The sequence below is a fragment of the Acipenser ruthenus genome, chromosome 22, assembly GCF_902713425.1.
Source record: "Acipenser ruthenus chromosome 22, fAciRut3.2 maternal haplotype, whole genome shotgun sequence".
In the NCBI taxonomy this organism is placed as follows: Eukaryota; Metazoa; Chordata; class Actinopteri; order Acipenseriformes; family Acipenseridae; genus Acipenser; species Acipenser ruthenus.
The window spans coordinates 21,109,402-21,137,371 of NC_081210.1; the positions used below are offsets into that span (position 1 = coordinate 21,109,402).

The following is a 27,970-nucleotide window of genomic DNA, read 5'->3' on the forward strand; positions in this document are numbered from 1 at the left end:
TACAGACGTGCTCAAATTTGTTGGTACCCCTCCACAAAAAACGAAGAATGCACAATTTTCTCTGAAATAACTTGAAACTGACAAAAGTAATTGGCATCCACCATTGTTTATTCCATATTTAATAGAAATCAGACTTTGCTTTTGATTTTTTATTCAACATAATATTGTAAATAAGAAAACTTTCTGACACTGGGCAGTACGTTTCGCTCCAGAATGCCTTGATAGTCTTGAGATTTCATTGTGCCCTGCACAGATTCAAGGCACCCTGTGCCAGGCGCAGCAAAGCAGCCCCAAAACATAACCGAGCCTCCTCCATGTTTCACTGTAGGTATGGTGTTCTTTTCTTTGAAAGCTTCATTTTTTCGTCTGTGAACAAAGAGCTGATGTGACTTGCCAAAAAGCTCCAGTTTTGACTCATCTGTCCAAAGGACATTCTCCCAGAAGGATTGTGGCTTGTCAATATGCATTTTAGCAGTGCAGTCCTCCTGGGTCTTCTTCCATGGAGCCCACTTTCGCTCAAAAAGCGACGGATGGTGTGATCAGAAACTGACGTACCTTCACCTTGGAGTTCAGCTTGTATCTCTTTGGCAGTTATCCTTGGTTCTTTTTCTACCATTCGCACTATCTTTCTGTTCACTCTGGGGTCGATTTTCCTCTTGCGGCCGCACCCAGGGAGGTTGGCTACAGTTCCATGGACCTTAAACTTCTTAATAATATTTGCAACTGTTGTCACAGGAACATCAAGCTGCTTGGAGATGGTCTTGTAGCCTTTACCTTTACCATGCTTGTCTATTATTTTCTTTCTGATCTCCTCAGACAACTCTCTCCTTTGCTTTCTCTGGTCCATGTTCAGTGTGGTGCACACAATGATACCAAACAGCACAGTGACTACTTTTCTCCATTTAAATATGCTGAATGACTGATTACAAGATTGGAGACATGTGTGATACTAATTAAAGAAACTAATTAGTTTGAAATATCACTATAATCCAATTATTTATTACCTTTTCTAAGGGGTACCAACAAATGTGTCCAGGCCATTTTAGAATATCTTTGTAGAATAAGCAATAATTCATCTCTTTTCACAGCTTCTTTGCTTTATTCTATGACATACCAAAGGCATGCAAGTATACATGATAAAATAGCTTTTAATTTCATCACTTTTCAGGAGGAATGAAGCATTATTTCAATGAGCTGAAAGGGTACCAACAAATTTGAGCACGTCTGTATGTGAAGGACAGCCCATTCATATAAAAGTGTTTTCTAAACATTGCAGGTATTTCCCGTTTATTATACTGAAATAATGGTCAGTTTGCATTAAAATTATTTTAAATCATCACGATAATGAGCATATATTTACAACTTGTGCCTGACTGCAAGCTAGGGAGTTTAAGACGATAAAAACGACTATGCCTAAAACACAAAAAGACAAGAATAGGTATCATATCAAATGTCGGGTTTCTGGTTTATGTTCGTTTTAAGAGATGTTCACAATTATTTTACCGACATGCCGATCTCAGTATTCTAGCAGCTATTTGAAACCGTTATACTGTCTGTAATATATTTAACTCTTCTAGATACAGAAAACGTATGTTTGTAAAAATCCACATCACCAAACATGGTTTGTTTTTGCTCTCAATGAAGTCAAGAGGCTCGCCGGATCAGTGGTGTTTATTACCAGGCCTATTGCAGGTTGCTGTAGAGATGCTTTCTCTGCAGAGACGCAAATACCATTTCCAGATTTGGGCTGGAGAATTTAAAGGGACATAACGGTACGAAACGAACCTTACAATTACAATTTGCCTTTCTTTTGTACAAAGCATTTTGGGGGACCGTGGAAAGTTAAATAAATACACTATGTGTACAGCATTAGCATTCAAAACATGTTTGATTTAAATAACGTATGTGTTAGAAAAAAGGGGGGGGGGGTACTGTTTGGCTTAAGATCTTCATGAAAACACTGCTCATCAGCTTGCTCGACGAATTCAGTGTGTTAAAATAAATATTTAACACATTCAATAAAACAGATAAACCCTGAGATGTAAAAGCAGCAAGAATTACCCCACCCAGTCAGTTAAAAAAAAAAAAAAACAAAAAAAAAAAAACGGATGCTACTGTAGCAACCAGAATTCTCGTTCAAATTATGGATCTGTTAATTTCATAAATGTTTATTTTTTATCTTTTATAATAAACCAATTGCAGATTTTTATCTTTATTTTTTACAAGATAATTAAAACGGGTATTCCCACATTTGTGCTATAATGTTAAATAATATGAACACCGGTATATATAGCATCATGCACATGCAATAATTCTATTGGTATAGCGCTGCCCCGGCAGCGGCATCAGCAGCAGCACAGTTTTGTGTACATCTTCCCCGATCATATAAAAAAAATGATGATTAAATCTGCTTACCTGCTTTTTGCATGCCCGATATGGAAGCTGGTGAAATGCAGTGTCTTCCTTATGTTCCCTGGTTAGTATTTTAAATTAGGCTTGTTCAAGTGATGCTCTAGTCTAGCAACAATGCCTGTTGTACACTAATCCCTGTAACACAAAGAGCAGAAAATGGCTGCAAGTGCATTTCCTTAAAGTTACAGTGCACTGCTCCGCGGTGCTGCTCGAATGCGAGGCAGATGCACAGACTTCATTCACTACATGCACGTGTGAACGCGTGGTTTGTTTGCATCAAAATATGTCGTTTTTACAACCCCGTCAATTTGCTAAACCTCCTAAAGTATATACACATTTTACATAGCGATTACCACATGGCCTAGATATTGTAATACTACTATATAAAATATTGCATGGTCACTCATAGACACATTTATAACAATGTATCCTACTGATTTTAAAATGTACTGTAAAAATGTCATTTCCCACCCCCATACATTTTATGTTGTTCACTGCAACCCACTGGGAACAATATATCTGCGCTAAGTCGGTATTCCAAATACTTATTAATTGTAACGGGCATGGGTCTCTCTGTAACGAAATACTGCACTCGGTTACATGCGCTTCATTACAGAAACACAGCGATAACTATTCTAATAGACATATATTTCTAGATGGGCGTGGTGATAACTGGCAGATATTAACATTGTTATATTTTAAAACGTTTGGTATATGTAAAAATAAATGCCGATTTTAAAACTGTTACTATATATTATTTTGAAATATGGAAATTATTGTAACACGCAGAAACATATAACATAATTAATATGCAGACACGTTTAATTGTAGCATACAGTAGACCAGGCTACAGTCATTTATCACTTACAACAGGTGATGTGAGGACAAACCAGGGCCAGGCTGTCACAGTTTGCTCGGTATACCCCGTTCGCAACGACAACATCAAATTAGTTTAATCTTTTCTTTTCCTTTTAAACATGGCCTTTTGATTGTGCAAAAAAGCCATAACATGCCATCCTATTACCTGTATATGACAAATATCTTTTGGTTTCATATCCTCCAAGATGTTTCCTGTAAAAAGTTATAATGAACACAGAGCAGGTGGAACAATGATATGCCTTTATTTGTGAGCTACAGCAGAGCTTCATGGAGTAGGTGACATCAAGATTTATATTGGCCTTACTTGGGCTGAAAAAAGACCAGAATAACTATCTGATAACATCTGATGAAAACATTTTGTGGAAGAAAGGCTTTCTAGCTGCAGTTGTGATTTTTAATTACATTTCATGTGTTAAAACTGTAATATATAAACTAAAGTTTGAAATAATGTGCATGTTTCTTTGAAACTATCATAATGACAATGGGCAACAATAGCATCATGACATTTTAATATAGAAAATACGATATACAGCAGTACTGCACTACAAAATACTGCACTACACACTTTCAAACAGATAGTCCTTACATACAAGCAAATATGAAAACATGGTTAATATTTTGTTTTACAGTTATGAAATTAGAGAATTTAACATACAAGCACTTTCATTGCTGGTAACATACGGGCCCAGAACAGGGGAGTGGTTGGATCCACAGCAGTCTCTGGGGAGTGCATTGCACACGGGTGAATGAATCAATTTTCATACTGGCTTCAGTAAGTAACTTAATGCAAGCTTACTTATTTATTTTAAACAGTCCTCTTACCTTTTTATGATGTTTTTTCAATCATTTTGATTGGTTATTACAATTACTCAAATAGCGTTTTTTCTGATTATTCTTTATATATTTTTTATTTTTTTGGCCAAGGCTGTGTTGAGGTGCTTTCACCCAAATTCAAGGGCTGCTCTTCAGTTCTTGCTGTCTGCCATAGATATTTGTAATGTAGGCTGGATCAGCCAAAGTATTTTACAGAAGAAAGAGACAGCGCCATCTAGTTTGCCACTTTGGATCACTTCTGCACTAGATGGCGCTTACTAATATAAAAGACACTTTGGCTGATCTGACCTGCATCTATGGCAGGGAACTGAAGAGCACTCATTATTACTGGGCAGCAAATCTTTCAGTTCTTCACTTGTTAATTCAGGTCATGTTACACAATATGCTTCAGCAAACATGCCAACTCACTGCTCAATACAACAAGGGGCAAAACTGAACCCTTGTGTTACTAAACCACCACTGTTCTGGGCCCATCACATATAAAAATATTAACATTTTTAGAATAAGACTTCATAGAGATCAGTGTCACCAAACCAATCTCTCTTGTTAAATGTAAGCCAAGGCATTGCATGCATAACCTATACTTGGTATTCAGAAAGCAATAGCGTGCCAGTAAATGCATAGGACTGCACAATCTTTTAAACAACATCCTTGATTGATTCAAGTTAATTTGTCAAACAAAATGCATATGTTGCATAAATACCATATTATAAACTTTAATAATATAACAAAAAGATAATATATTGTATTGTATATACACATATAATATATAAATAACAGGTTATCTACAAAACAAGGCAAGACCTTAACCACAGAAGTATATTTTAGGGTCTGACATTGTACATAACATGCCGTACTTCCTTTTCTAGGCAGTGTACTAGTATTGCATATCAGTTATAGAACTGAAACTATTGCCAGACAGAAACTTGCAATATTAATATGCCCCAAGTTAGAAGTCAAGATTTCAACAGTTTATACATTAAGTGTTCAAAATGAAGTATTAAAATAAATGACATTTGCCTAACTAATTTCTAAATTCAAGGCGTTTTTACAAGCTTGTATGCAAATTATGAACCCTTCAAACTTGTTTAACTTGTTTCATAGTAAGAAATGAATGCAAGCAATGACTTGCATCTCTTCACTGTTTCCTTTTTAAGTTTAAAAGAGAGATGCAGGCTGATGCAGAAAGAATGTGCTTGGATTACTTTATCTAAATTAAGATATAGTATCTCATCAGGGTCTGTGCCGATGAAGCTCCAAACCTGACAATACACCCTTGCCTTGCTTTTTTTCACTCTTGGATTTTCATTACAACAGAACAAAGGAATTCTTTTGCTGTTATACTAGTCTTGTTATGATAAAGCTCATCGCTTTTTAATTACAAAGATACACTGCAAACAACTTAATTATGTATTAGAGCCACTGCTGAAAGCCCCAGTTCCTTGTTCTCTTTTGGATCATGCATAACGTTGCAGTCATTTTGCAGTGGGCATGACATGTTTTGCATGTTTTTTTTGCATGAAAGAATTCTGCGTCACAAATAAATCAGTTGCCTAAAGCACCACCCAGCAGCTCCACAAATTAAAAAATCCACGCCTACCTCTAGGATGGCACATACCCCCTGCAGTGAGCATGGATATGAAACGGGGGCAGAGCCCGGGGTGCAATTACTGAGCTTTACAGAACGAAGTGGGCCTGCCTGACAGATTGAACTGCCTGCAGCTTTGAGAGCTTAGGCAGGGGTGTATTGAGCAACATGAATAATGTAAAATGAAATCAAGGACACAGACATGCTGTTAGAATATTGGCATTATATTGCATCAACAGTGACTTTTTTTTTTTGCATTTTTGCTTTCATAATGTAATCTTTTGACAGACTGTCATTTATTATTAATTTTAGAATTAAGTTACAGTTAGTGAGAGTTGATTAATGTTTTTTATATATATATAATTATTATTATTATTATTATTATTAATGCGATGTGTATAAAAAGAACAAAGTTAGTGAATTTCAATTTGGTGAACTGTTTGTTATCTTTCTGTCCGTGTCTCTAATGATCTACCAGGGAGTAGTCAGGTATGAAAAAAGTTCAGAAATATATTATTAGATCTGCATCAGAAATCTTCAGAATTCATGTTTTAAACCTACAAATTTAGAATGTCCAAGTATATTCCCTTAATGTAGCTAGCCCCACAAAAGCTTAGGAGAATTGAAGGTCGGTGGGTGTTTTCCAATCCCACCAGCCAATGAATTGTCTCTTTACAGGAGCTCCACAGAGGATGTCAGTGAGCTACCAGCCCCTGAATGACAAAGGCCAGCCCTGCAGGCGTCTGTTTTGAGCTCACCAGTAGGGGCCGCTGTAGCTCAGTGAGGTGAAATAGTCTCTGCTGATTTTGCCTCCCTAACCTGCGGATACCCAGAGTCAATGCAACGCTGTCTGTGGAATCCCCAGCAAACTTTGCACTTGATTATTTTTTTCTTTTGCACCTGTTTAGAAATAAATGCAGAGAGAGTTGATAATTGAGCAAAACGGGAGACTTTCAATCAGGACACAGGGATTGTGTCAACGATGCCTCGCTGCTTCGGACGCCTACTGTAGAAAGGACTTTCACTTTTTCAAAGCTCAGCCAGTTCTGCCAGCTCATGGAAGAGAAGTGTAAAGGACGGTCTATCTTCTGGTCTCTGGAGAAGAAACAGAAAAATCGCTTAAATTAGACTTTGCATCAATAAAGTCTAATTTCTCTGTCTCTCCATTTAAAAGGATATTTTCTAAACATGACAGTGCTTAGAAAAATAAACTTTTAACCCTGTCAACATTTTTTAATCAAAACGGGCTTTAAAAATCAGTCCTCAACAAAACACACCTTAAGGTTTTGTGTGGCCCTGTAAACTGTACCCATGCTAGTTCTAATTAATTAAAATTGTCTATGAAGGCCAAACTATCATTATCAACTATCATAGGAGGCTGTGTGGTCCAGTGGTTAAAGAAAAGGGCTTGTAACCAGGAGGTCCCTGGTTCAAATCCCACCTCAGCCACTGACTCATTGTGTGACCCTGAGCAAGTCACTTAACCTCCTTGTGCTCCGTCTTTCGGGTGAGATGTAGTTGTAAGTGACACTGCCGCTGATGCATAGTTCACACACCCTAGTCTCTGTAAGTCACCTTGGATAAAGGCGTCTGCTAAATAAACAAATAATAATAATTAAGAAATAGAGAACAAAAGGAAACAAAATGGCTATATAGTGAGAAGTGTTGAATTTAAATCAAGGGAAGTAATGTTAAAACTTTACAATGCATTAGTAAGACCTCATCTAGAATACTATGTTCAGTTCTGGTCACCACGCTACAAAAAGGATATTGCTACTCTAGAAAGAGTGCAAGAAAGAGTGACCAGAATTATTCCGGGTTTAAAAGGCATGACATATGCAGGCAGGCTAAAAGAATTTAATCTATTCAGTCTTGAAAAAAGAAGACTACATGGCGATCTGATTCAAGCATTAAAAATTCTAAAATGTATTGACAATGTCGACCCAAGGGGCTTTTTTGACCTGAAAAAAGAAACAAGGACCAGGGGTCACAAATGGAGATTAGATAAAGGGGCATTCAGAACAGAAAATAGGAGGCACTTTTTTACAACGAGAATTGTGGGAGTCTGGAACCAACTCTCCAGTAATGTTGTTGAAGCTGACACCCTGGGATCCTTCAAGAAGCTGCTTGATGAGGTTCTGGGATCAATAAGCTACTAACAACCAAACAAGCAAGATGGGCTGAATGGCCTCCTTTCGTTTGTAAACTTTCTTATGTTCTTTTTATGTTCTTATTTTACTTTCATAAGAAAATGTGCAAATTGCATTTTGCTGTAAAGACCTTTGCAAACCTGGCACCAACTGTCAAAAAGACTTCAACCCAAATGTTTGTCAGAGTTGTACTACTGTCCTTTCATATCCTACCATTGAGTGCTTTATACTTCTGGATGAATGACTGTATACATTTGGTCAAACCTGCCTGACTTTTATTGGTTGCATTTAGCAATATTTTAATAGTAAATTAAAAGCCACACATTTGGTGTTAACATATACAGGACTGGCATAAAGTTGCTTGGCTCAGGGTTGGGTGGGTCATGTGGGTAGTCTAGACCCAATAAGAAACTATCATCTATGGTTGCTAAGGAATTACTTTAAAAAAAAAAAAAAAACATGTCTACTGGTGCTATGAGGTACAAAATGTGCACCACTGTATTAAGTTCAGCTCTGTGAGGTTAAAAGTCCTTAATTTACCATGTACATTAATATGGGATTCAACAGCACCCCCTAGTGAAATTAGATTTTATTGCATCAATATGTTCCCAATGGCTTTTTTTTTTTTGCCAGTACCAAATTTCAGCGCTGTGCTTCGGTTATATAAGCCACAGAACGTGTGGCTATACCCAGAGCCACTATGGCAGTCCTGTATATACAGGATTTGAAATCCAAGTTTGTCCCGCTTTCGCGTTTCTTTAGCACTGACCTCTTTCCAGCTCCACTCCATCAGCTGGTAAATTAAATTGGATGCCAGTTTGGGTTTCAGCAGCCTGAGCCCTGATGAGAGGGCCTCCACCACTTCTCCATTCGTTTGGTTCTCATAAGGCATTTTACCCTCATTGTACACTTCCCACATGAGAACACCTGCAAAAAATGCAATGTCACTCTCAACTTTCACTAGAAATTTCCATAGAAATCCATCAACACCCTTCCACCAAGACCCTAGGATTCGTCGGGTGCCTGGCTAGCAAGAGAAGTAAACAATACAGCTGCAACTCTGCAATGAAGACATCTATTCATCCAGACAGAAGGCATAACATGATTTTCCCAAACAGCTCTTTACAAATGGCTCAATCTTACCCTGGCGGCTGTAAAACATAACCTGACCCACAAGTGAAGGTGAGCAGTAAGCTAGGGGAGGGTCAAACTACATATCTGAAAATGGCTGAAAAACTGGACCAAGAAAAATATTCCACAGTAAAGCAAGAGAGATGGTTTAATAATGTGATGCTATACTTCACCCCTACTGCTTTCCCCACTGTCTAGTATTATTATTTATTCCAGTTGCATGTGCTTTATTTTTTTACATGGCATTTCTTTTTTAGTAGTCCTGTTTACTGACGAGACTCTCAGGGTCTCGTGGTCCATCAAGGTACTCGAACACGACAGAAAACACCCTCCAGCTGGTTCGGAATGCTGAATAGAAGGTACTTTCCAATCCACAGGATGTTATTAGAATAGTAAGCAACATGATGGTGCACCCCACATAGAAGTATGATACCCGCTTGCTTCATTATTTTAAATGCACTAGAAACCATTCCGTACCAAAGGACCAGACGTCAGACTTGCTGCTGAATTTGGAGTAATGGATGACCTCAGGCGCAGACCACTTCACTGGGAACTTCGACCCAAGGGAGCTGGTGTATTGATCGTCCAGGACGAACCTTACAGAGGCAGAATGCATGCATTTGTTTTTGTATATTTACCAGTTTCATGTTAATGAGTTTGTGTAATAAGCAAGACTTCAAGACTTTCTTTTCTGTAGATGGTTTAGTTTTTTCAGACTTTGAATTGGGCGACGCCCATTTATCCTGCCATATCACTGCAGATTCACTCCCAGTGCAACAGCTATTAGGTTCCCTCCTGACACCACATAAAGCCCTGTCAGGGGTGAACCACTTCAGCACCCCCCATAAAGGGAAGCTTATTTAAATAATGCATGGAAGCAACGTTTGTTTTAAACAACAAGTGGGCATATCAGGTCAGAACAACTGTTAATTACAGTATTGAGGTGAGTAAACATATTTGGCCACTGAAATTGGTTATTACAAAAGCAAATATACTGTAACTCCAAGAATTAAACTTTATAACCAAGCTGTATGGTGCATGCAACCCTCAAGGGTGTTTGAGGGGTGCACATGTGGCCCCGAAGTTAGCTCGGTCCTATGTGCATGAAAAAGAGGTTTCAAGCTTTAGGTGGGGTCCAAATAGCCGATGCACAGGGAGTGAATCTGCAGTGTGGTGGCAGGTTGCATGGACTTCAGAGTCCAAGAGAAAATAAAGTCTGTGTGACTTGCAAGAAAGTCATTATGCTCATGAAGTAAGAATTTGTTTACTCCTTTAAGAAAACATAACAAATACAATGTTACCCTTTTTGAAAAAAAAATAATAATATTGGCAGTTTTTTGCAGCATGCAACACAATAATAACAGAAACAATGAATACACGGTCAAGATATTTACAATCATTTTTTTAATAAAAGGTAATGTTTAAAATCACTTACCTAGTCATCCCAAAGTCTGACACCTTCACTGTTTGATTCTCTCCTACCAAACAATTTCTTGCAGCCTGCAAGTCAGTCAATACATATTGATTAACTAACCAGTGAATAAACTTTACCAGGTGACATTCAATGGCAATGCAGGCATACAGAAGCACAGACAAACTTGGTAACCCTTATGTTCCTCTGACAAGAGTTTAAAGTGGTGCAGAGTGATATGTGCCCATTCTTTCAGACTGTTAGATTTGCCGTCTGTTGGGAACTGGTATACATTCCATTATAAATCACATATGAGAAGTCATCAACATTAAGCATTTGTCAAAATTCCATTACATCTTATCCTGTGTACACCTTTCTACTGTTAAAAAAACAGCTCTTTAGGTACAATCTAGTGTTTGTGATTTATAATAAGCCTTGTCATACGAGACGTCATTCCAGAAACTGCATAATACAATAAGAGACACCCTACACAAGACATATTAAGTGTACAAAGTCATAGGCATCTCGAATCACCAGATCTCTGTGAATGAAGTTGGCACTCTCCAGGTAGACCATCCCCTCGCACACATCCAAGCACATTCCCAGCAGAGTCTCCCTGGAGAAGCTGCCTCGCTGGCTGCGCAGGAAGTCAGACAGGCAGCCGGACTCCATGTACTCAAACACCAGGCACATGGGGGCTTGCTGGGTGCACACTCCATACAGCTGGACCAGCTTGGGGTGAGACAGCTTACTGTTCAGAGAAAGAGAGTTAAACAAAGTCTTTACCACGATATTCAAAAATCAACTGATTCTAGACCCAGTTTGTTCACATCGGTAGCCTATTTTGAGAAATGCACAAAAAAGCAGTATAAATATAGTAAGGAATAGTTTACCTAAAGGAAGAAGCAGATAAGCTATTGCTCAGAGTAGTTTCTTACTAGTTTTATATTGTATATATTGTTTTATATGCATTTGGACTCGCTTCAAACGAAAGCCTCTACTCTAATTCATATGACAATCTCATAGTGCTGCATTCAGCAACCACTTTCCTAACTGAATATTAGACAGGTAATAATCTACAATTATGAAAGAATTAAGAACACTACTGTTCAAAAGCAAGAAGTGAAAAAAAAAACAAAGCAAAGACTGCAGAAAAGCCTTCACATATAACTCAAAACATGAGTGTGGATATTACCAGTACATTGCAATATAATTATTGACAAACATTATTAAAAATCAAGAAATCAGCTTTCCAAGCTTCATCTTCATCAAGTTTTATTATCTCTTCTAATTATGGTGTCAATTATAATTGAGCTTATTTCAGGACCAAGCATTCCTGTTACCTGAGGTACGTCATTTGATGTCCACTTGGCAAACTAGGGTGTTCATTCGAAAATAACATTCTTCTATCAAAACATACTGCTCTTTTCTGTATTGCCACCCGTTTCACAGTAGCTTTTACTGGTTCCTTGTTATTTACCTGCATCCGTGATCTCATTTCTAGACTTAGTTTTTTGTTGAGACCACTTTGCTGCTGCAGTCCACCTTCTGGCCCTGGCCCAGAGTTTGGGACTGTTTTAGAATTCATTAGAGATAAAAACTGCACGATGATAAGCAGGGAACATGGTACTGAATCCAATAAAAATGTATTTCATAACCTCAGAGACAACAGCTATAGTGAAATCGGATAGCAATACTGCCCTCTAATGAACATACCTAGTATCACAGCTGGATAATAAAAGCCTTTAGAAAAGCACTCACGTCATAACTTGGGCTTCCTCTTTAAAATCCTCTTCTGACATGGCTCCTTCCCGTATCATCTTGATGGCCACTTTGTGATTGACATTGCGCCAGTAGCCTAAGTGAACCAATCCAAACTGACCGCTTCCCACCTCCTGTATGAAACTCAATTCAGAGGGCTCGATCTCCCACACGCCTGGCAATAAACACACAAAAGCGCTAAAATAACTCTCATAATAAAACATATTCCTACTTTCTTAGAAATACAAATTGTACAGCTTATGAGTATTATTAATAAGCTATAACTAAGGCTTTTTAATTCTATCTATCTATCTATCTCTATCTATCTATCTATCTATCTATATAAATAAATAAATAAATTATATATATATATATATATATATATATATATATATATATATATATATATATATATATATAATTCAAAAGCCTTAGTTATAGCTTATTAATAATAATTATAAGCCTTACAATTTGTGTGTAGATCAAAACCAGCAGATGCAATTAGCTATTTAAAAATATATTATTTGCTAAATAATATTTACTATTTTATATTTAAAATGCATTACTTGCCATCTATTTTGTATTTTAACTTAATACGATTTATATGTAAATAATTTCCTTGACTATTTTGCCCAGTCCTGAAAAACATATTTGGTTTATGAAGTATTTCAAAATAGATTTGCCATAAAGCATCCGACACAAGTTGAAGCTGTGTGACTACGACCCATGAACAGGTACAAAAAAAAAAAGTTGTGAATTTCCCTTTTGAGTAAAACATTTTTAAAGTCACCTAATACATGCTATGAAACCACAGGCTGACTTTATGGTGTTTAATTCCCACCCTGCAGAAACCACTGTGCTTGCACAACTATGCAGAGCCCTCTGCTTGCAGCTCAGCTATGTCACACAGCTCACAAAGACCCATCTAGAGACAGCTGTACAACTTCAGTCAGATCAAACAGCTTAATACTTCTTGGAAGAACTTCAATAAATAAAGAGATTTCTAAAGAAAGATCACAAAGCTTTACAGCAGCCTAGCCAACATGATTCACTGAGCTCCACAATTCGGCTCTTTGGATTTTAAGCTATTAGGCTTTGAAAAGACAGCAAAGACAAATTGTTAGATTTATACAAGTCAATTATAGTTAAAATACATAAACACTGTCTTTAAATATGCAATATGTGTAATGAATAAACTACTGAAGCTGTGTCACAGTGCATTTCGATTTCTTAGCTATAGTAAGGTAACCTTGTTTAGGTTAGTAGTGTTTATTTATTTATTTATATTCAGTATGGCTTTTAGCCAAACAGGTTGGGAACCTGATTGACAGGGTTGGGTTATTTTGTAGACTTTGCAACACTGCTTCACTGACATGGGTTCTAGGGATAACTCTGCTATATACAAGCCTGGCCAAAAATGTGCAAGGTGTTTAAATTGTTCTGGCAGTTTACGTGACCATGTTAGTCCATCAAATTATCCACAGAAAGATCGTTACCATCAAAACAGATGCTTTCATATTAGTTCCTAAAGGGCAACATTTATGGCATAATACAACATGTTATTTATTCATATTGTTGATTGCATGATTTAGAGAGCAGTGTCACTCTGAACTTCAGCACTTGCAATATTAATCATTGGACCCCTTTTCTTTTGCCAAAGATGTTTCGGTTCTTTGCCTGTATTTTATACTTCGATTTGGAATATGTAAATATTTTGGTTCTAGTATTTCAAAGACAACACTAAAGATGAAAATTGTTGCTGCATTCTGGTGCTTAATTCTAAAGTGATATTTTAGGAGTATGATGTGAACATAACTTTTTATTATTATTATATTGTTATAGTTATCATGGTACCTGTGTTTAAAAATCGACATGTTCTTAAAGCCTGCTTTCCAAACAAACTAATTATCGCTATGTTTATCACCCTTTATTAAATACAGTTCGAATAAAGCTCATCTCATTATTCAGAGCAGGTGCTTAAATACATTACCATACAAATCACATATTCATTCTGATTACCATAGTGTGGCACAATAAAATCAGCGTGCGACATAATATGCCCACTGTTTTGTGCCATAATAGAAAAAATTGCAATAGTAAATACGGAAATCATGAACGTGCACACTAATTGCAATTATGGTACACCATGTTTAGTGCCCTTTTGTAAATGAGGCCCCTTGAATAAGCAGCCACTGGTTCATTTAGGTCTCAGTAGCACTAAGCACTAAGCATTGAAGCACTAAGCAATGAAAGATGACAAGCATAGCAACGTGAAAGCTTTGAGGATTCTTGTCACGCTTTTATGTCTAATTTAATTACTGCTGTGTAACTGCGTGTTTTAAGTTAATTCAGGTTTCACTATATCATTAAAAGGAATGCGGTGTGTTGCAGCTTTATCGTTACAATCCGGTTTACCAGCTGAACTTAAGAGAAGACATGCTTGAAAAGCCCATTTGAGGCCACAGGCGTGTTTTAAACTGCTTTACTAGGTTACCAAGATGTGATGATTGAAATAGAAAATTATATAGAAAGCACATCTTAAGAAGAATACAATAGTTAAGAGTGATGTCATACCGATACCAAGTAACTCTTTAAAGCCTCAATATTTCACACCCCTGCTCAATTTTATACTAAAATAGATAACAGGGATGGAAATAAGACTCCCACTGCATAGCAGTTTGATACATTCCTGGTTTTACTATGAGTTTAATAAGAATCACCTGAACTTGTTACCTATACATTGGGGGCTAATCGATCATATTAAAACCTGGAATGGGTCAAACTGCTATACGATAGGAATCTTGTTTCCATCCCTGGATAATAAAGAAAAACAACATATATATATATATATATATATATATATATTTTTTTTTAAATGATATTGACGTGTGAGGCTTTTGGATTTTTTATGAAACAAATATGCTTACCATAACTAAAGCCAGCTGTCATTGGGGCCTTCTCCCTCCCCGACGACACCACATGCCTTAGCCTTGTTATGAGTCCTGTACAAATAAACAGTGTTTGAATCATGATGTACATGTGTGTTCATTATTTATTATCCTATTTAAAACAAAGGCATTCACCTTCAAAAGTAAAACATTAACTTTCAGATTTATTCGACTTGGTCCAGATCAGTTATTTGAATAAACTTGCCACTTTTGAAAATGAGGGCTGCAAAATCTCTCTCTTTACTGAAACGGGTTGAGTTAGTGGCTACCTCGCTCGAACGCTGTACATCACTTTCACCTGATACAAGCCAAACTATCTCATACAAAGACAATTCAGATGGCTGTATCACATTGAAGGAAGGGTCTGCTATATATTATAAGTTAATGCATCCTGTATCTCTGTGGCAGTCTTGTTTCGGTTTAAGAGATGCCGTCTTGTGCAAAACAAAAAACAAACAAATGTTGTTGTAACTTTACAATTCTGTCATATGTTCTATACACGGCATAACATACACAAGAAGGATGGTATTTTGACAAATCGTAAATGGTGCTTGAATCCTCATACGTGTTTTAAAATGAAGTTGAGAAACACCTCCATTTCCTCTCTAGAAATGCACTTTCAGTAAGCCAGGTCATTGATGCTCACCTGCTGCATTGTGCTGGTGGTAATGTATCAGTTCTGGGATGGAGTTGAAGGTATATTTTTCTGCCAAGTAAAACTTTGTTTCCCCACACGTGGTCACTCTGATCTGGTAATGCTTCACTCTGGGGTTGTTTTCACCATTAGAACTAAAACACAGAAATGGAAATGAGAAAACGTAGACAGGAGGCACCACAACTAGTATGACAAAGGAAGACAGCCCTTGATGATTGAAAAAAGAATCCATATTGTTACATAATGTGTACATGAGATGCTCTTGCTGTTTCTTTAAAAACCTACCCGTGTGCTTTAGTGAACACAGACACTGTGTACAGTCCAGCGTGCCGGGAATCCCTCACCATGAAAGCACCTTCTTTGTCCTACAGAATAATAGAGCACATTTATATATATTAGAGAGAGAGATAAATCAGGGTCAATTGCTGTTTCTTCAAAGAATGTACTGTAAATAATTACCACCGAACATCTGCTTTAATATAATGAAAACTGCACAAAGGACAAGAAAAGAATGCACTAAACAGATACCAAGGATGTCTATGAAATTAACGAGCAGGGCACTGCAGATTTAGGATACATCTAAGGAATAAGTAGCTTCAAAATACATCTTTTTTATTTTCCCTTTAATTGTTTTATGTTTGTCATCATTCTGAGTGGTGTTAGAGATGTGTTCAAATATTTTGACAATGAGCTCAGGAGCTGCTCTTCAGTTCTCGTTACCATAGACACATTGACCATAGAGCAGCCAAAGAGTCTTTATATTAATAGCAAGCTCCAGCGCCATCTAGTGCTTAGTTATGTTATTGCCAGCAACAACAACAACAAAAACAACTAGATTCAAAATAGCTGGTCACTTCTTGTTGAGCACGGGGTCTTCTATACACTTTGGCAGATCTTTCATATTGCTATGGCAAGCAACCAAAACTAAAGAACAGTTACTGAACTCAGACTTCTGGAAAAAAAATAGTTACTGCTGTATCAAGCATCATTCAAATATAGAAAATGTAATTAAAATGTACTCTATACTTTATTCATGTGTATCTTCAACACCTATTGTGCTGTGTGGTCCAGTGGTTAAAGAAAAGGGCTTGTAATCAGAAGGTCCCCGGTTCAAATCCCATCTCAGCCACTGACTCATTGTGTGACCCTGAGCAAGTCACTTAACCTCCTTGTGCTCCGTCTTTCGGGTGAGATGTAGTTGTAAGTGACTCTGCAGCTGATGCATAGTTCACCCACCCTAGTCTCTGTAAGTCGCCTTGGATAAAGGCATCTGCTAAATAAACAAATAATAATAATAATAATACTTGCAAAGCTTACCATAGGACCTGGATATCTTACTATTGATAAACTCACATACATTACATTTTAAAACAGGCAACATACCCAAGACAGGAAATCCTCAACCATAGCTGTGGCTTTCGTGCTTGAAATCTAGAAGCTTAGCATCTTGCAGCCTCACATTTTGCAAGTGTGGTTTCACGTCTGCAGCATGCTGCCTGTCCTGGTTTTGTTTGCGTGTGTGTGTGTGTGTGTGTGTGTGTGTGTGTGTGTGCGCGTCTACCTGTTGGGAGTCTTTTTTATTATCTTTCAAAAACATGTCATAATAACATCTACACAATTGAGGAACGGGAGTGGCAGAAAGTTACTTTACGTTTAAAAACAAACAAAACAAATTTAAAATGTATTAACTCAGTCTCAATACCTCATTAAATAACAGTTGTTCAGCTTTTGCTCTGGTAATGTTTTTGTTGTACCACCTGAATGAGAAAATAATAATAAAATAAAAAAAACATTTATTAGTTTCTGACAGCATACACTATATCCGTAACTTCTAAGACTAACAGTTGGTTTCACACACCCCAATTAGTATTCATCTCAGACTACGTTACCTAAAATAACATTGAATAGTCCAAGATTAGTGCTAATCAGGGTCTGTGAAACCAGGCTTCACTGTAAATTGCGCAGTTAAGAAACTCAGTGAGGTGAAAGTGGAACAGTGAAACTTCATCAGTTTACATGTTTATCAGATTAACTTTTACTATATGCGTGTTTACTGTAAGTCTCCATTTCTGCTTAGATCATTATTTAGCTAACATACTAGTTAGTTTTTCTTCTATAAAAACTCCTAAGAGCTACATTTCTAAATTAAGGTAGTTCTACAAATGAGCACTTGGGGTTTTCAACTTTAATTTCTGCCCCCTTTACTTCCATGACAGATACACTGGCAAACATTCTTTTCACAATTATAAAAATGTCTTTCAAGACTGTTTTTCCTATAATAAGGAATAATAATGTTCTTAAATAATATTGAATCAAGGACTATTTTCTTACCTTGCTCCAAAACTCAGAACATTATTTTTTGGCACTAGGTAAGATCTCTTGTTTTAATATTTTAGATTTTCTTTTTTCTTTTCATAGGAACAGCCTCAAAAGAAACATTTTCTTAATAGGAAAAGCCTTTTGTCAGTATGTTAGTTAGTAAATCTCTGAACAAAAATCACTGCTTTGTCAGGTGTCACAGGTTCCTGGATCCTCGTTTGGGAACAAGCATTGCTCGATACAATCAGGTTAGAAATCAAGATAGTTACATGGTACGCAATACAGCATACAGCCAAAACATTAAAAGATAAGGAAAGGAAATGGTCAGAGCATTTGGTTTGAAAACGTATATAATTCTCATCAAGATAAAATTGCTTGTTCTGTTTTCTTTTTTAAGAATTTTACATTACTCAGTACCAGTACAAGGCCAATATTATCCTTAATCTTTTAGGTTTTCTTAATCTTGCAGTTGATTTTTCTTCCCTGAGCCAGACATACTGTATTTACACGGTGTATCACATTATACTGTAATGGCGATTAACACAGCCTTTGAGTGGTATATATCAGACTGCATTGAGTGGTATATATCAGACTGCATTGAGTGGTATATATCAGACTGCACTGAGTGGTATATATCAGACTGCATTGAGTGGTATATATCAGACTGCATTGAGTGGTATATATCAGACTGCATTGAGTGGTATATCATGATGGAGTGTTGGTGCACAACCAACTTGGTCTCAATCTTTTTCTCGCAATCCCTAGTACCTGCATATTATATGTTTGTGTCATGTTGGCTTAGATCAAGCCTGGAATAAGTCTAGGTGCTCCATAGGTATAGTGATGCTATGACCATTTTGAATGAGCAGTTTCACAGAAGAAGGTCTGTTTCTCTTTTCTGAACCGCCATTTGGAACTATGGTATATCATTGGAAACCACATCTTGACAGGGTCATGGTGGAGCCGCATATGGAAAATATGACACAAGTCCTACTGAAACCAAACATGTGTTTTACCTTGCTCACAACTATTGCACTGCAGAAACAAGTGATATCACTGAAGAGACAACAGTCCCCTTTTCAAATGTGTGCAAAGGATTTTAATTAACCAGAGGTCTCATAGAAGCAGTGTTACCCCAATCTGTTTACTACCACAGTATGATTTGGTTGGTCATTTTAACCCCAATAAATTGGTTTCTGAAATGGTGCCAAGCTATTTAGTGTAATCAAAAACAAAAGCCCCACCCAGTTGTGGTAGTATGTAAACAGTTTGGGGCACCATTACAGTAGATGTCTTGCTTATTAAATGTATTTTTCATACTACAAAAAGACAATTATTTCCTTTGGGTTGGAACGTTTGGGGGTATGCAGTGTTTTCTTGGAAGGTGGCAGGTTTCATGGCTACAAACAGCCGTCTAACAATCAAATGACATTGAACTTACTCGTGTGCCTCTAAATTGTCAGGTGACTTCTCAATAACGTAGTTGCTTGGGATATACCCTGTGTCTCTGTTGAAAAAATAAGTTGTTCAGTTAGTTCAAAATTAACTGCTGTAAAAAAAATATCTTATTTAAACAAATCATGATCTGCTGAAATTTCTGAAAGTTTAGAAAGCTTCAGAACAGAAAAACCAGATATACTATTAATGGTAAGATCATTTCTTTCTCCAACACAATTGGGGATTTTTTTTTTGTTTCCAGTTGAAGGAATGCCTAAACGTAAGGCACAAATTTCCCCACATCCCCCACTATCAATTCAAACACCAGACTCTCTCCCACCAGATAAAAACAGCAATTCTCCACCTACACTTTCACTACCACCATACCACGCAGTTCAAACTTTGACTATCACTTTGACAAAAAACACTTAATCAAAACACTACCATAATGTCTGGAAAGCAAACCTGTGTAAATCTGGCAAAAAGAAAAAAAAAACTAAACAGAAACTATCTAATTTCAATATACTCGTATCTGCCAATTGATTAAATCCACAAATCAAAAGAAACTGTGGATTAGTCTAACAAACTGGCACCAAGACAACTTTTCAGATATTTTGAATGAGTTTTAGCTACATTCGTAGTTTTAAGACAACTCAAAATATGGCAAAATACACTGGATGTTTCAGTTGTCATTCAACCTTTTTTATCCTCTTAATAAAAGGATCTCCCTCCATTTGCAACACACACAGTGAATATATCTTTTCATTAAGTGCAAGGAAGCACTTTATATAATTCTGGAGGTGCTAATCCGATAAGCCACATCCTCCACACCAGAAATAAACAGGTTTTAAAGCTGCAGTGTCCCACAGGCTTCCTCCCGTACAGCTCATTCTGCAATCTGAATAATCACAGCATTTACAGCATGGTGCCCTGGAAAATCTGGATTACCCACAATTTCAGACTCACCTCACTTTGCTTAATATTACATGAAAACGTGCACAATCACAATACAGTATTTGGAGAACCGCTTATTCAGTTGTCATGAACCTTGGTAACATTATTTAGAATAAGTTATTGAGGATATCAGATATAGGGGGTGTCTATACAACAGCTCTAGAGAATTGATAGGGAATTAAAAAAATGACATTAAGGAGACCGTTATTATTTTACCTAAATCTGGTAAATTTGTATAGGTTTAAAACAGGATTATTCTCTATACAGTTAAAATTACCCGTTTTTATCTTGAGCAGTCCACCAGTTTGGATCGGACTGGTCTGTAATAATGTACTCCTCCTGTTTGTACAACATCAGGTCCTGGGCACTCTGGGGGATGAAATCATGAAGAGCAACTACCACCAGCTCTCCCGGATCAGAAAACAGCCTCTGCAAAACAGAAAACTCAATGTCAGTCAAGTCTAGTGCTGCCAATCAAGCACCTCAAGCAAGGTGACATTTCATCAGAAAAGAGGTGTAAAATCTTTCAAAATCAAGAAAGAAATGGCAAGTGATTTAAGATGCAACTTAAACCAAAAAGTGACATTTCAAAGTTATTTTATTTTTCTAACTTAATGTATTCTTGTTTAGATTCACTTTCTATATCATTTTCGTTGCATTAATCGCAAACTCAGTGTAACTATCAACTTCTCACCCTGCAACACCCTGACCCCATTGGATTTAACCTAATTTGTTCTTTGTGGTATCATTTACAACCACTAGGGGAAGAGTGTTGCATGGGGGAGGGTTTAATGGTTCCACTCTGGTGTACCACATTCACTAGGAGGGTACACATTCTGAGAACCAGCACACAGGTGCTTTAAACTTCAGAGTTTTAAAAGGAAACCAGGATGTAATGGCTGCAGCAGAAAATGCTATACATAATGACAGTAAACAAGCAGAAAACATGTATTTCAGACATGTATTTTATTACAGTGTACATGTTTACTCCAGGATAGATTCCTGAGTTGTAAAAACAGAATAATCATCATTACACACATTGTATATGCTGTACACACACACACAGACACACACAAACTGATTGCAGGCAAGAAGCCGGTTTCTTCATTTTAAATTCATTTTAAAATATTCCGGAACAGTCACAAAAACACCTTTTTAAAAACAAAGAAATAAAAGACTGCAACTTAAGCAACCAGACCCTCATTCAACAGGTTCCTCTTTATATAAACAACCTGGTTAACCTTCCCCAATTGATCAATTAAGATACACATTAAAACACCTTGACGTGGTAGACTACATCAAGTAATACCGTTTAAACTGTTAAAGTCGAGTTAATGTGCGAAAGCAACTGTTACCAAAATACATGAAGAAAAACAGTCTACATCTTAAGTCACACATCATTATAATACAAATTGGGATATTTAAAAGAATGAACAGGTCAATTACTTTAAAAGTACACTGTAAGAGTTGGTTGCCATGGGTATTCAGGTTGTTATTACAATTGCAGGTTTTATTATTAATCACATAAGAAATCAATTAAATGATACATAGGGATTTGTCAAACATCCCAGTATAAATTATCCTGTGTGCAGATGTCATCCCAGGCATGGAATACACTTTGCTTAACAGTAATACCTGAGTCCCTGAAACTACAAACTGCAGTACCACTGAGTCACTCAATGACTACCAGGTAGTGTAATGTTAGAACAAAATACACCCTACCACATATCACAGATCATGTGAGTTAAAAGCGGTACTCACCCTGGTGTCTTTTGGAGTGGGAGGGAGTGGCTTTTTGGAGGCTGTTGGACAACAAAAATAGTTTATAATGACGTAAAATGGTGGCATTTAAATATCTGTGCCTTTCCAGTTGTACTGTGGACTTCACTGTAATTCTGTTATAGGTGGTTATGTTAATAAGGGGGTAAACAAAACACCCATATAAATGAAAGCTATAAAGCTAGAAACATTGCAATGATAAAGATCCTAAACAGCATTGTACTTTACTAAAAACTGGAAATGGCCCATTTTAAATATAACCCTAAATAAAATCTACTTTTACATTGAAAATGTGTATGTTTAAATGGTAAACCCCTTACACCAAAAGGTTTTAGGCTTTAATCTGGTAAACATAGATTTTTTAAATGTAATATAATCTCTTTAGAGTTTAAATCATTTAAACCTGACAGAAGTTATCAGGTCTCATTTCATCACACTTGTCTACAGCGTGGTGCACAAAATGGGCTACTGTTTATGGGCCCAATTCACAAGTAAGAGTTATATGGATATAGTGCAGGCAGTTGTGCTTTCGTCATTTAGAGTCTGTGGGTATATGTCCGTGTGAACGTACATTTGTCTACCTGTAAATGTCACAATTTCATTTTTGAAGAAGTTATTGTAAATCACTCATTTTAATACACATGTATGACTAACACCCCATTTGCCTACCTAATGACTCCCAGGTCTTAAATACCACTTCCAATTTTCATTAAACTATTGCCATTTCTGGATTATTCTGTACATACTGTTGATATGTCATGGTTGTCAAATTTATCATACTGACAGCTCAGTATGGTGGGTGATGTATTGACATATTTAAATAATGCTTTATTTCAAAGTCAGATTTCTTATTCAGGCAGGACGCTTGTTCTTTTAACAGCGAAGAACAGTGTCAAGAATAGCAGCCAGTACTTTATTCATAAAAGCAGAGTTGGTATAGAAGGAACAGTCATGTTGAATTGTATAAGTTATGGTAATTATATCTGGTAACACACCGTTCTGATTGGGGTCGTATTCAAGGCATCCTGCAGCCAGTTTATCTGTTTGAAAGCAGCACATCCACCTGCCGTCCACCCAGAAATTTGGATGGTACTTCGGAACTAAAGTGTTGTTGTTCTTCGTTTCTTTAAAAGACATTCCAAATGACATGATGAGAACACAGGAACAACATTGCCACATATTACTGTGGAAAGAGACCTGAAAATGTTGAATTCAAATCTACATCTGAAAATTGCTTGGATATCCACATGGGAAATCACCTTAATTTGTCACCCTTTTTTAATGATCAATATATACTGTAACTGTAGTTGAACTGATACAGACAAGAATACAGAAAGGTTGGGTGAGAAATATGTCAAATCCTAAAAGAGAGCAATACATCAATGGCTGGAAAATATAAGGTGATTTATTGTCAATAACCAGGGCTTGAATTTTTCAGGTTTCATTTTTTGAGGGGTGTTTTTTCGGTTTTTATTATTATTTGGCAAAATCGGTTATTTTCAGTTATTGAACATAAACACTCAAACACATCAGTATTCTGTTTCTATAATAAATTGTATGTAGGTTTCACTAATACATATATAGAAATGTTAACTTACTGTGTTGAAGTGAGCATGTTCACATTAGGACAGGCAATTTAGAACTCAGCATGCATTTTGAATCAGAGAATTGTGAGATGTATTTCATTTTACGCCCCATACTGCCTGCGGATCTATCACACTGTAATGCTGGGGTTCAGATGTGGTGAAGAAATAACTCTTATATCAGTAATTCAGCTGAATGCAGAGCAGACATATTACAATCTTACAGTTTTATTACTGCAACTCACACGTTACACATTGCTTCCAACTTCTCAACTCACTGCCTGATTTATCTATAAAGCTTATTGAATACAAGACCTTTAAATAACATAAATTATATACACAATTAGAAGGCAAATACTAATACACTACTGCAAAGCAAGCTTAAAGTTAACAGGAGAGTTTAACTGATTGACTTATTAGCCTTTTAATAGTGACGGTAAGTTTGTTTTATTTATTATAATTATTATTTTACTAATCGTAGGTCCTAATACTGATGTTGTTTAATCATTTTATTTTACACAGATTATTATTATTGTTTTTAATATCAATGTTAACCTAACTTAAAAATAATTACTGATCCTGAATTTATTGGTACTAAACAATAACAAAAATAATCGTACAACACTACAGAGTTTGTTTCAGCTACGAGTTTTTTTTTTTTTCAGCCTACCTGTCACAAGTCAGTCGAACGTAGTTCAACAAGAATTGCCTATTGGTCAGTAGCAATATCTTTGCACACTGCCCGCCTTCTGAAAGACGTATTCTTTATGTAGAACAGGTAGTGAATGATTGACATTATTACATATATACTGTTGACTCCAGGTTTATGATGACCCACATAGGTAACATTGTCCTGTTACAATCGGTTAAAACCGAAAACTTCCAGCCCTACCAATAACTAACACCACCTAAACTGACTCAAAACCTTTTAAATGGCACAATGTCAAGTAGACACACATTTTGTCAGTGCACCAGCCAAACAATCTTCTTCACTTATATTTCTTAACAGGGATGTTAGATTCCGTTTAAACTTCAACAGATTGGCATTTTTGTAACCAATGAAAAAAAGCCATCAGACGAACACGTTCATTAGAGTGCTGTTCCTTTTTCATGACGCACTGCAATATTAATAGGAAATGGGGACTACATGCGCGCAGCATTTACATGTTCATAGAAAACAGCAATGTGAATAAATATTAGATCAATAACATTACACTGGACACATCCTGCTATATAAAGCTGACCTCTATATTTCACATGAATTACTTTGATAATGGTTAAACATTTAAGAACAAAAAATACACACATGCTTTCCAAACTAGGTCATGTGGGATTACAGTGTTGACAGTGCATTCTGATACAGATTCAATTTTATCATGGCAAATGAGATCTTAAGAGGACTTGGCAGCCACTTGCAGAAATGTGATAACAAATACCCCCATGATTATCATAGTTAGAAATGACTGATTGATATATTAAAAAGTAGAGATCTGAGCCACTGCTGTGCTAATCATTCTCACCCACACATTGGCACTGTCAACATCAACGTCAAAAACTTTTTTCTAACAGCATTCTTGTAAATGATAAGCTTAACAAGTTACTGTAAAATATAGGCCGAGGTGTACTGTGGGCTCAAAGAGATATTGATTATTTTTCCCCACATGTGGAGTTCTCATTTTTACTATCTTGGTTTAAAAATTAGGTTAGAAATTGGATTGTGGATTATTTTAACCTGGTTTTATTTTATCTTCCTCAAACAACAACACCAAAAGCTTCACATGATTATAAATGTAACAATATAAATCTAAATTTGATTTTTACCTTCCTTCAGTGCGCACACCCATTTCTGTCGGATATCTTTATCTGGAGCAAACACGTACAAGCAATAATTGTCATGGACAACCTGGAAACAAACATGACTGTATTAAATGAGGAGTTCAAATGACTTTTAACCAAACTGCACATTATAAATATCTATCTATCTATCTATCTATCTATCTATCTATCTATCTATCTATCTATCTATATATATATATATATATATATATATATATATATATATATATATATATTCTATAACAGTGTGAATGCCGGCACTACAAAAATGTTCGAAAAAACTTTTCCAGCACGGGGTGCTTCTTCTTGGGACAACTGCATTCAAAAATTTCCTCCAGTGGAAAACCACAGCATAGAGGAACAAAGACAGCAACTCCCGTTAAAAATCAAGTCCATATCCACATAGAGTTCTCAATAAAAGCAATAGTCTTTATTTCATATTTTTGGGTCTTATGGGTTGAAACGTGTTAGCTATGTTTGCTGTGAAGTTTTTAAAAATATGAAATAAAGACTACTGCTTTTATTGAGAACTCTATGTGGATATGGACTTGAATTTTAGCGGGAGTTGCTGTCTTTGTTCTCCTTCGCTGTGGTTTTCCACTGGAGGATATATATATATATATATATATATATATATATATATATATATATATATATATATATATATATATATATGCTTGAAAACTCACCTGGAAGGGGTATTTGAAGTTGCATGGAATCAAGATGTCACTTCTTACAATTTCCACACATTTGATTCTTGATAGATCAATGGCGCCTTTCAAATTTGGCTTTTTCTGAAAGAAACAAGAATGATCTCTTACAGCAATGCATAGTCAGGTCCAAATCCTCATAGCCCAGGTAGAGATAGAATATGGATGGTGAATCTGGCCTTCAGCTCCAGGGTGATTTCTTTAACAAACCCCCCTGAGACTATGGTCTAAGCAGGGAGGTGAGCACTATAACCAGCACTATCACCAAGTCCAATCAAGTAGCCTGGAAAGCTGCTCAGGGATCCCGAGTGGGAATATAAAATAACACCTCAACTACTACCAGTCAATGCATGTAGTCAATATTTCTTACATTGTTATTACCTCTTTTTTTTAATACTGACTTCATTTTTATTTTGATGAATATATGCAGTATACATCCCTTTCTGTTTAATCTTCACGCTCAACTCTGGCCATAACATCAGATTACAATAAAGCCTCCCCATTTTGGCTCATACAGTGACAGCGCAGCTGATGGCCGGGACAGCAAACAGGAGTCACAAAAAAGGAAAAATGCATTAAAGTGCACTTTTATATGAAATATTATATTAGCAAAATAGAAAACAAAAGTTCCGACAGACTATCGCAATGTGTCTCAAGGGCCCTACAAAGGCATCTGATTCAAGGTAACTAAAGCTTATATACAGTAATAAATATATATATATATATATATATATATATATATATATATATATATATATATATATATATATATATATTACTATACAGTACAGATCTGTACAGTACACAAATTATTAAGCCTCATATATACCATTTTTTATATTAACTGTATATGATAAACAGCGAAATCAATCAAGTACGCCAATAAACAGAGCAAGTAGATTTTAGTATCTGTATGTTAAGATATTAAAATTTAACCAAATGCCTATACTGCACCAAAAGTATAAAACATACATATTGCGTTGTAGGAGTTGAAATATATATGAAGTATTTTAACACAACAGGACTGCATACACTATTGCACAAACATGTAGATGCTAAAAAGACATTAGCCTTTAAATAATCAAGTCTCACAGATTTAGGTCTTTACCAGTATCAGAAATGTATCAAACAAAAGAGCCATTTTAAACATATTACATCTACATTGCCACAGTTGTACAGTTTAACAGCTACACTGCATGGTAACTTTCCTTACAGTTGTTTTACACATGTAATTGTAGTATGTACATTTAATACATTTCAATGGAGTAGTCTACACTGTCTGCGGCAACACAGGAGTACCAGCTGTACTTACCCCAGGACGATGCTCAAAGTACGCCAATTCAGCCTTACTTAAAACGAAATATCTTTCTTTATAATTGCAGGGAGAGGTTCTTCGCTTTTGCTGAGACTTTTTGAAAAAGAACTCTTCCAAAATGATACTATTCATCCTAAATAAAAAGTATCCGTCATGAAGAAATCTATAATTGAAGTCAGAAACAAAAAGGTAAACTCTCGTATTATGAGAGTATATAGAATAGCAATTACACAATGTAGGTGCCGTGTGTTATCTTACAAACAATCAG

The 27,970-nt window shown here is 36.3% G+C and overlaps 2 protein-coding genes across 2 annotated transcripts in view; both read right to left on the reverse strand.

Moving 5' to 3' along the window:
• The window catches only part of LOC117431578 (cytoplasmic FMR1-interacting protein 2), a 62,507-nt gene extending 59,874 nt beyond the window's left edge, over positions 1 to 2,633 (reverse strand). Inside the window, exon 1 of the mRNA XM_058996110.1 lies at positions 2,416 to 2,633. The gene's annotated coding sequence lies outside the window, so the exon portion shown is untranslated. The remainder of the gene's footprint in view (positions 1 to 2,415) is intronic.
• Positions 2,634 to 3,516: 883 nt separating this feature from the next.
• Positions 3,517 to 27,947, reverse strand: LOC117431104 (tyrosine-protein kinase ITK/TSK-like). Its single transcript, XM_034926602.2, has 17 exons — positions 27,700 to 27,947; positions 26,367 to 26,471; positions 25,663 to 25,744; positions 23,254 to 23,382; positions 22,241 to 22,281; positions 20,757 to 20,908; positions 19,530 to 19,595; positions 17,472 to 17,526; positions 16,055 to 16,134; positions 15,761 to 15,903; positions 15,094 to 15,168; positions 12,167 to 12,341; positions 10,940 to 11,156; positions 10,430 to 10,494; positions 9,472 to 9,590; positions 8,633 to 8,790; positions 3,517 to 6,808 (listed from the first exon to the last, which is right to left on the reverse strand). Exons 1-17 carry the CDS (start codon positions 27,832 to 27,834, stop codon positions 6,743 to 6,745), a joined length of 1,863 nt encoding a protein of 620 aa, XP_034782493.1. The 5' UTR covers positions 27,835 to 27,947; the 3' UTR covers positions 3,517 to 6,742.
• Between the last annotated feature and the right edge of the window lie 23 nt (positions 27,948 to 27,970).